Source organism: Microcebus murinus, chromosome 20, assembly GCF_040939455.1.
Source record: "Microcebus murinus isolate Inina chromosome 20, M.murinus_Inina_mat1.0, whole genome shotgun sequence".
NCBI lineage: Eukaryota > Metazoa > Chordata > Mammalia > Primates > Cheirogaleidae > Microcebus > Microcebus murinus.
Genome location: NC_134123.1, coordinates 29,712,232 through 29,722,719, shown reverse-complemented (window position 1 = coordinate 29,722,719; position 10,488 = coordinate 29,712,232). Strand labels below are relative to the sequence as shown.

The 10,488-nt window shown below is 39.5% G+C and overlaps 1 protein-coding gene across 1 annotated transcript; it reads left to right on the top strand.

Moving 5' to 3' along the window:
- GCSH (glycine cleavage system protein H) lies at window positions 1–10,168 on the top strand. Its single transcript, XM_012746567.2, has 5 exons — window positions 1–234; window positions 4,503–4,582; window positions 6,361–6,424; window positions 9,020–9,151; window positions 10,032–10,168. Exons 1-5 carry the CDS (start codon window positions 87–89, stop codon window positions 10,127–10,129), a joined length of 522 nt encoding a protein of 173 aa, XP_012602021.1. The 5' UTR covers window positions 1–86; the 3' UTR covers window positions 10,130–10,168.
- Window positions 10,169–10,488: the final 320 nt, after the last annotated feature.

Below are 10,488 nucleotides of genomic sequence, written 5' to 3'. Positions count from 1 at the left end.
GCCCCGCCCCCTGGCCGGGCCCCGTACTAACCCTGCGGTCCGGGTGGCCGAGGCACTGCGCGGCGACCCTCCAGTACCCTGTGAACATGGCGCTGCGAGCGGCGCGGAGCGTGCGACCTGTGCTCTGCAGCCTGCGCTCGGCCTCGGCGACCGCCACGCCCTGCCCGCCGCGGCCTTGGCGGCTGGCTGCGGGCGCTGTCCGGACGCTGCGTACGGGACCCGCTCTGCTCTCAGGTGAGCACAGCAGGCACGTGGGCGAGCCGGCCCCTCCCTCGCGCCGCGGCCCGCTCTGCCCGGGCGCGGCCGGCTGTCGAGAGGGAGAGGGTCGAGTTCCCACGCCGGAGCCACCCGTGCGGGGCGAGCGCGAGCCCTGCCCCACGCTGCTGGGATATGTGGCCGCTCCCCCCGCCGGAGCAGGCGTGCGGAGACCTGAGCGGTCTTTATACGTGGAGCGGGAGGAGGAGGCCCGCAGGACCCCGGGCGGTGGTGTGCGGGCTGCACACGCAGGGAAGACTGGCCGCTCGCGCTGGAGTAGCCAGGCCGGCGCACCAAGCTTCTCAGGAACCTTAGGTCATCTTGCATTTGTGTGCATCGTGAAACCCTAAATGTGTTGGTGTTTATTTAGTTTGCTAAATTGACCACTAATAAGAACACCGAAGTAAAATTAAAGCAGAAGCACTGATTAAAATTAAAGCACTGCATCTAGATTTTTACTAGTTAAAACAAGCATAACGTTGGAGACTCAGCCATTATCATAAAAACAGATTAAAGTCTTGTGGACTCTACAGAAGTTCTGCTAAAGTTTATATTGAGTCATTCATGTGTGTTGGAGCCGACGTGAGGCCTGACTTAAACGGACTTGAAATAACTGGGAGACCTGCCCATAACTGTCTTGTCCATTTGTGCTACTTTAGCACAATTAGCGCAGCAGAAAAAGTTTTCTTTCTTTATGGGCAAATACTTCACACAGATTGCTCCTTGTAAGAACTAAGGCTTCTTAGCTCATTGACCTGTGATGGCTGTTGTCTCATTTATTTTATTTTATTTTTTTTATTTTTATTTTTATTTTTTTTTTGAGACAGAGTCTCACTTTGTTGCCCAGGCTAGAGTGAGTGCCGTGGCGTCAGCCTAGCTCACAGCAACCTCAAACTCCTGGGCTCGAGTGATCCTTCTGCCTCAGCCTCCTGGGTAGCTGGGACTACAGGCATGCACCACCATGCCCGGCTAATTTTTTTTTTTATATATATATCAGTTGGCCAATTAATTTCTTTCTATTTATAGTAGAGACGGGGTCTCGCTCTTGCTCAGGCTGGTTTTGAACTCCTGACCTTGAGCAATCCGCCCCCCTCGTTCTCCCAAGAGCTAGGATTACAGGCGTGAGCCACAGCGCCCGGCCTGTTGTCTCATTTAAAAAGTTGTTTTAGAAACCTGTTTGAACTGGAATTGTTAATTTATTGCAAAGCTTGATGCATAAAGATTTGCTTCTCTCTTGTTAATATTCCCTCAGCTCTGTTTGTGATACATATTAGTATCAGTACATTACCAATTTGAATACAAGGGTAAAAGCATTTCCCTGATATGAATTCCAAATCTGTGGGTTTTGTTTTATTTTTACTGAGTGTTGCACTATCTCTAGCTGTTCGCATTCTCTAGTTATCTAGTTAAATATTGACCAAAATATCAATGTCCATGATCTGGTTAAGCAACTAGGTTTTTAAGAGCAGACAAACCCCACTAACAGTTCTATTTCTTCCTCTTATGAGCTCTGTGATCTTAGAAAGAAGAGTGGTTATAATACCTCACAGAGTTGTTGGGAGGATGAAATGAAACAATGTAACTGGTGTATATATAGCATGGCACATAAGCACTTGATAAATGTTACTGGTTATTAAATATTAGTGTATACAAAGAAAACATTGACTGATATTAATATAAAATATATTTTATCTGACTAGGGACCTTGAAAGGAAAATGCAAAATTTTCATGAATCCCTCCCTCACAACTTTCTAGGGCCCAAAACAAGGTTGTCAAGGCCCAGTTAAGAAGTAATTATTTACCTAATCTCCTGTCCACTTTTTCCTGTTTGGTCAGGGTTAAAGGACAATTGTACAATTCATTGTCTTTAGCTTAAATAATAGCATGCCTAGTAAAAAAAAAAAATGGGGGACTTGGAAGTCAAGTGGACATAGATGCCCTGAACTTAGTAATGTTGCTGGCTTCTGTAAACTTGTGGTTGCTCAGTTGCTAAAGTGTCAGAACAACCATACTCCTAGGCTTAGGCAAGGTGGCAAGATCAAAGTCAGGACAGTAGTCTCAGAGAGGTCATAATATTTATAATTGTCTAGCCTTTACTTTCAAAAGGTATATTAGACTTAAACTGCTCATAAGTGGTAACGTGATTGGACAGCTCTAGCATTGAAAGAGAATGAGAAGGAGAATTGAGTGTTGTAGCCAAATAACTATACCATCTATTTTTCTCAGAATCTGCTCTTCTTAAACTTTAAAAAATTATTTCACTCCAACTTTTGAATGCTTACTATGTGCCAAGCACTCTGTTTAGGATGGGAATACAAATGAAAATGAGATCATTTGCTTTAACATTTTGGCTTTGTACTCACAATCTACTTCCTGGGGGAAACTGACAAATGGACTATATTAATAGCACCTAAAGTGCTGTTAGTGTTTGGGGTGGGTGTGATGGGGAGACAGTGGTACAAGGTGCTCGTGAGAGCACGTTGAATGGCCCAAAAACCCAGACCTGGTTAGACAAGTCTTTGGGCAGGAAAAGGCTTCTAAATTGAGACCTCAAGTAGTTAGAATAGGTGGTAGGGAGAATGTTTCAGTCAGAACTTTATGGGCCTGGCATGATGGCTCACACCTATAATCCTAACACTCTGGGAGGTTGAGGTGGGAGGATCACTTGAGCCCAGGAGTTTGAGGTTGCAGTGAGCTATGATGATACCACTCTACTCTAGCTAGGGTGACAGGGAGACCCTGTCTCCAAAACAAGAACATTATGGCTGGGTGTGGTGGCTCACGCCTGTAATCCTAGCACTCTGGGAGGCTGAGGCAGGCGGATCACTCAAGGTCAGGAGTTTGAGACCAGCCAGAGCAAGCAAGAGCGAGACCCGTCTCTACTATAAATAGAAATAAATTGGCCAACTAAAACTATATAGAGAAAAAATTAGCCAGGAATGGTGGCACATGCTTGTAGTCCCAGCTACTTGGGAGGCTGAGGCAGGAGGATCTCCTGAACCCGGGAGTCTGAGGTTGCTGTGAGCAAGGCTAACACCATGGCACTCTAGCCCAGGCAATAGAGTGAGACTCTGTCTCAAAACAAAAGAACATTACGTACAAAACAACCTTTCTTACCTAAACACCAGATTGACCTGAGGCATTCAGTTATTAGTGCAGTGAAGCAAAGTAAATTTCTTTGTGACAGACATTGTAACTTCTTCCACTGAGGGGTACAGAATTTAGAAAGTTTTGTAATGGTTAGGGGAAAAAGTCATAAATAATAATTTATACACTTACATTGTGCTGCATGTCAGCTGTGTAATCAAAGCAACTTAATGCTGTTTTAAGTACAACTTTCTTTTGGGTAAAAGGTAAGAACCAATCAGCAAGGCTTTAAAGTACTATTTGAATTAATGAACCGTTTACTATGGTAAACCATGAACCTGTTAACTTCTGTTGCATTGTTTTTAGAAAAATATCTGGCTTTAGAACATGAAAGATTAATACATTTAAGAATATAGCATATGCTTTTTTGAAGAAAAAAATCATTAAAGCAAGTACTTTTAAGTCCTAAATAACTTTTTTTATATCTCTTGAACATTGGCAGTCTTTATTCCAGGAATCCCTGAATAGTTTGACCATTTCTTTATTTATTTATTTTAGTTGGGTTTTTTTTTTCACTTTGTTGTCCAGGCTAGAGTGAGTGCCATGGTGTCAGCCTAGCTCACAGCAACCTCAAACTCGTGGGCTCAAGCAATCCTCCTGCCTCAACCTCCTGAGTAGCTGGGACTACAGGCACGTGCCACGATGCCTGGCTCATTTTTTCTGTTTTTTAGTAGACAAGGGGCGTTTGCTCAGGCTGGTCTCGAACTCCTGACCTCAAGGAGTCCTCCCGCCTCGGCCTCCCAGAGTGCCAGGATTACAGGTGTGAGCCACCTTGCCCAGGCCAGCCCAGTAATAGTTAAGTGTGCATTTGAAATGTGGTCCAAATTTTTTGTGATTTAGGCTAAGTAATGTTAAAGCAAATGATCTCCAAAAAACGCCCAAGGTACTCAAATCGAGCCAACTTTGCCTAAATGACACTACTGTTAAGATGTGCCATCTTTACACATGATCTTTGTGCTTTCCTGGGCAGTGAGTGTACTATTGAAAGGCAGTGTCAACAAATCAAACACAAATACTGGGAAAGTCAGCAATGATAATGAAAAGTGCTTTTTAAGATGGGATGCCACTGCTTTTCTGAAATATCTGTCTTCTGTTTTAGTGCGTAAATTTACAGAGAAACATGAATGGGTAACAACAGAAAATGGTGTTGGAACAGTGGGAATCAGCAATTTTGCACAGGTATTGGGTTGTCTTAACATATTTGTGAGTGCTCTGAAATAACCTGGATTGTCTATACCTTTTGAAATTGTTTAATCTACCCTTTAATCTGTTTACTCTGTACTTTGGGCCCCTTAAAGACCCTCAGAAGAAAAGAAATCAGAGGTAAAACAAGTAAAACATAATTTAGTTAGGGCATTATGTGCTATTTTAAGACTTGTTGAAAGGTTAATACTTAAAGTAGGAAATGCAGCTCATTCAAGAAAGAAATGTTTGTTTTATACCTGGCAGTTAAAGAAGGAAGAAAAGAGCAAGCCACAGGGCTGTAGTGTCACCAGCATTTTGTGGGTACAGTGATACGTGCATGCTGGATCAGGGGGACATGAAGGAATTTTAAATAGGCCATATTTCACGAAGAGAAACCTTTTATTTAGCCTATCTTTTCTCTATTAATTCCCCTATCTCTCCACTGATTCCATACTGAGATGTTTAAAAGAAAATGAGAAGCCAGATTAATATCCTGGGTCAGTGATTTTCAACTGGATATATGTATTGGGTGAGGCAGAAGGGCAAAAGGGGATGTTAACTGATGGGAATACAGCCATGTGTCACTATATGACAGGGATATGTTCTGAGAAAAGTGCATCATTAGGTGATTTCATCTTTGTGTGAACATCAGTGTACTTAAACAAACCTAGATGGGGTAACCTACTACACACCTAGCCTACATGGTATATAGCCTATTGCTCCTAGGCTACAGACCTGTATAGCATGTTACTAAATACTGTAGGCCATTATGACACAATGGTAAGTGTCTGTGTATTTGAACACATTTAAACATAGAAAAGGAACAGTAACAATATGATACAGGTTGAGCATCCGTAATCTAAAAATCTGAAAGTCTAAACCTTTTTGAGCACTGACATGATGCTCCAAGGTCATGCCCAAAGGAAATGTTTAGATTTTTGCACTGTACTATACTCAACTCAGCCAATTGCGTATAGTACAAGTATTCCAAAATCCAAAATCTGAAACACTTCTCATCCCAGTCATTTTGGATAAGGGATATTTAACCCTAATATAATCTTAGGGGACCACTGTTGTATTTGTGGTCTGTCATTGACCAAAACATCATTATGGAATACATGATTGTGCACGCAATTCCTGAGAAATGTTAGATTCTTGAGTATTGAGAATCTCTGACAATTGTCTGTTCATTGGTGTATCTGTGTACCTACTATGAGGTGCAGTACAGGGCAGGGTAGTTTGTGAAATATCATATAAGATGTCATGCTTACCTCCTGGACTTGAGGGGCTCAGATGTCACCTGAGTGGTACGAGGGCCTGTAATTCACTCACCTGATACACCACTTCTTTCTGAAGTCAAGATCTTCAGGGACTACAAGGCATGAGGGCTGTGATTTGTAGGATGAGTAGGATTTCAGCAAATGCAGTAGGGTTGATCATATAAGGTAGAACTGCAGAGGTGGAAAAGCACACAGTGTGTTTGTGCTCAGAAAGCCTTGTTACCTTGTTTGGGGAATATGGTTTGTGACAGGGGTCACTATAGCTTATGGGCCAAATGTGGCTGGCAGCCTGTGTCTTGCAGCTTCTGAGTTAAGAATAGTTTTTACATTTTTAAAGGGGTATAAGGAAAACAAATGGCTGTGGCCCCTCATATATAAGATAATGCAGTGCTGTCTTAATTACAGGGGATTCAGTGTTTGACATTAAAGATGTCAAATCTTTAATTTGACATCTTAAAGATTTTTGGTTTTGTTTTGTCTTGTTTTATTTAGGAATCTTTGGGAGATGTTGTTTACTGTAGTCTGCCCGAAGTTGGGACAAAATTAAACAAACAAGGTGAGTGTTTTTCTCGTCTTAGAATGTCATGATTCATGCCATGAATTTTCTTTACCTGACCTTTACCTTGAATGATAACTTATTTGCACCCAGGATCAATTAGAGTGCTTTTGACTCATGTAACAGAATATTCAAATAAAAGTAGTTTAACTATGGGGGTTTGTTATTATCTCACTCAGGCAGTCCAGAGATAGGTAGATGGATATAGGGTTATCAAGGACACAACTTCTTTTTGTTCTTTTTCTCCTTCAGTGTGTCAGAGGTCACAAGATGGTGGCAAAATCTGCAATAATCACATTCTCAAATGATAATATCGAAGGGGAAGGGCAAGCTCTCTTGTCTATTGAGAAGGAACCAGTCAACCAGCAGTCTCTTGGCAGATGTTTTCTTACATTCCATTAGCCAGGTCTGGGCTGTATTGCTTTCCCTAGCTGTTAGGGATGATGGTGAAGGAGAATGAGCAGTATTTTCAGACTTTGCAATGGAAGGTAGGAAGTAGAAGAAAATGGCTCTTAACAGCTCCTTGTACATACAGTTGAGGTCTATTAGGTTTAAAGAAGTAAAATCAGCCTTTTTTTGGAGGCAGTAGACAGTATCCAGAAACAACATGGGCTCAGGAATCAGAACTTGGTTCTGATCCTGACCCCACATCTTATCAGTTGTATGACTTTGGGGGAAATTACTTAATTTAGGTATTATCTATAAATTAGGATACTTAACGCAGAGTGGTTATAAGGATTAAATGAGTAGAAGGTCCTGCATGACAAAGTGCTTGACAAATGTTAGCTGGTAGTATCAGGAATATTATTCATGAGTTCCTTGACATGTATAAGATAGTCCTACAGAATTTAAGTATCTGTTTTCTAAATATCTTTGTCAGTATTGGCTGTATCTTTTTCTGCTTAGTTTTTTCCCCATTGTGTATCTTGAACTTTTTCAGCTTCCTAGCTCTGAGTGTCCTGTTTGGCCATTATATAATAAAGGTCATATTTCTTTGTGGGTCTTCCTAGTTTCTGATTTCTTAAGACCTTTGTTGTGATTGATAATCTTTGTCTTTTTTTACATCACAGAGCAAAACTTGTTTTTTTCTTTTTTTTTTTTAAACTTTAGTTGTTGAGACAGAGTCTGTTGCCTGTGGCGTCAGCCTCATAATAACCTCAAACTCCTGAGCTCAAGGGATCCTCCTACCTCAGCCTCCCAAGTAGCTGGGACTACAGGCATGCGCCACTACTACCTGCTGATTTTTTTCTATTCTTAGTAGAGATGGGGTTTTGTTTTTGCTCAGGCTCACTTGTGTTTTATTTAGTGTCTATCCATTCTGCTCTTCTCAAGCAGATAAGTTTCTGAACATCTCTTTATAGCAAGTGAGCAGCATGAACATTTTTGTGCTTAAAAAATTCTATGAATATAAATCTTAGATAATACCCTTAAATTAATGAATGCCCTTTTAATACTTTCTGCTAAAGGTGTTTTTTTTTACTAGATATAAAATCTACATGCCAGTGAAATGCATGGATCTTAAGTGTACATTGAGTTTTGAAATATGTGTACACCTGTGTAAATCTCCCCAATCAAAACTCTTTTGAATAGACAGTCTCTGCCGGGCATGGTCCTAGCACTCTGGGAGGCTGAGGCAGACGGATAGCTCGAGGTCAAGAGTTCGAAACAAGCCTGAGCAAGAGCGAGACCCTGTCTCTACTAAAAAAATAGAGAGAAATTAATTGACCGACTAAAAATATATAGAAAAAATTAGCCAGGCATGGTGGCACATGCCTGTAGTCCCAGATACTCGGGAGAATGAGGCGTAAGGATCACTTGAGCCCAGGAGTCTGAGGTTGCTGTGAGCTACCTCAGACGTTGACACCACGGCACTCCAGCCCAAGCAACACAGTAAGACACTGTCTCAAAAAAAAAATCTATTCTCTGATTTCTACACCATAGATTAATATTGCCTGTTCTTTAGCTTCATTTAAAAGGAATCACACAGTATATATTATGTCTGGCTGCTTTTGTCTAATATCATTTTTATATCCATTCATGTTGAGTGATCAGTAATTCATTCTTTTTGATTACTGAATGGTGTTCCATCATGAATATAACACTTTTATCCATTCTCCTGTTGATGAACTTCTGTACTGTTGCAAATTTTGGCTATTATGAATAAAACTACTATAAACATTCTTGTAGAAGTCTTTTCTTTGCGTGTATGTCTTCAGTTTTCTTGGGTAAATATATGTGGGGACATGTTTTTCCAAACTGGTTGTACCATTTTATGTTCTTACCAGCAATAGGAGAGTTCCAGCTGCACAGTCAGTCTCAAGAAAGTTGAGTTTCACTGAACTTACACACAGCTATTATTAGGACACATAACCTTTGTTATTCACTATGTCTAGGACAGATAGGTCTACTTTATTGAGGCTGTTTTATACCTTTCTAATAGGTTAGTATAAGCATGACAAAACCTATTCTATTTTTAATTAAAGAAATTTGGAATTTTTTATTATGACTATATCAGAGGTAACCGTGTCTCCATATTTCATATTTTCAAGTCATTGATTTTTAACATTTAATATTTTCTTTAATTTTTCCATTTAGAGGAGTTTGGTGCTTTGGAAAGTGTGAAAGCTGCTAGTGAACTCTATTCTCCTTTATCAGGAGAAGTAACTGAAATTAATGGAGCTCTGACAGAAAACCCTGGACTTGTTAACAAATCTTGTTACGAAGATGGTAAGTTGTTGCCAGAAATTTTTCAAGGGATTACTGCTACAGTTAACATTTACTCTAGAGTTTAAAGTAAGTTTAGTTGATTGTGACTTCATCTTTCCCTACTTCTTAGCATTAAATAGAGATGTTCTGCTTTAAAAAGGAAAAAAAAGATTAGCTGAATACATAAGGTTATATTTAAGATCTCTGACAATAAAAATATTTCCTTATTTTGCAACTGATACTTGTTTTTACTGTCAGTTGTCGATTCTTGGTTGTTATGGTGTAAACACCTGCAAAGTATTTACCTCTTCAAACTATCCACACATTGTTTGATGTAGGTAAACATAAAACATCAAATATATTGCATTAATTTTTAGCCTTCTCACACTTTCATTTTTATATAATAATAACGTAGTGAGTAAGTTAACAGCAATGTTCTCCATTTTATAGATGAATAGAGGCTCTAAAGGATTTATGTGTCTGTATCACATGGCCAGTAAATGGCAAAGTTAGGATTAGGTTGTGGTTCTCTTCCCTATCACCTAACCCTTATAAATTTTCTACTACTGATTTCTAATGCCCTTAACCTCAGTAATTAGTGTTGGTTTTCCTTTTGTTAAAGAAAGATATATCTGGCCTTGTATATTTGAATTACTTTAAGATTTAAATGTCAATTGTTGATGCTTATTATAACCCAAGAGTTTTTAATCCATTATAGCTATAATTCTATTTAGCTGCCATATATATAATTCTGAAGGCTAAAATTTAAAAGTTCCATGAACAAATACTATATGTGATTGATGTAAAGAATACTAGGCACACAGAAATTTACTTTACACTTTGGACGATTATGACTTTTTAAAAAGTTAATTTGGAATATAAGATTATTTTTTGGTTGCAGGTTGGCTGATCAAGATGACACTGAGTAATCCTTCAGAACTAGATGAACTAATGAGTGAAGAAGCATATGAGAAATACGTAAAATCTATTGAGGAGTGAAAATGGAACCCCTAAATAAACTAGTGTGAAATAACTTAACCCAGCATAGTTGTCTTAAATTAGTGGTGGACAGATGACTTAAAATAGCAACTACTCTCAAAACTGCTAATGGAAGAAAATACTCCTTAACTTTCTAATAATTTAGATAAACAAAATATGGATCTTTTTCACAATACTCTATGATTTTTAGACTAGGCTCTAGTGTTCAGAATTCACAATTAACCATGGTTGAAAACCAGTTATAAAAATCATGTAATTCAAGGGTAACATTGTTATCTTAAGCCTTATATAATACTGTAACTTGCTTACATCCATACCAGGATTTGGGCTGAAATACTTAATGGTCTTTCCATTGGAAA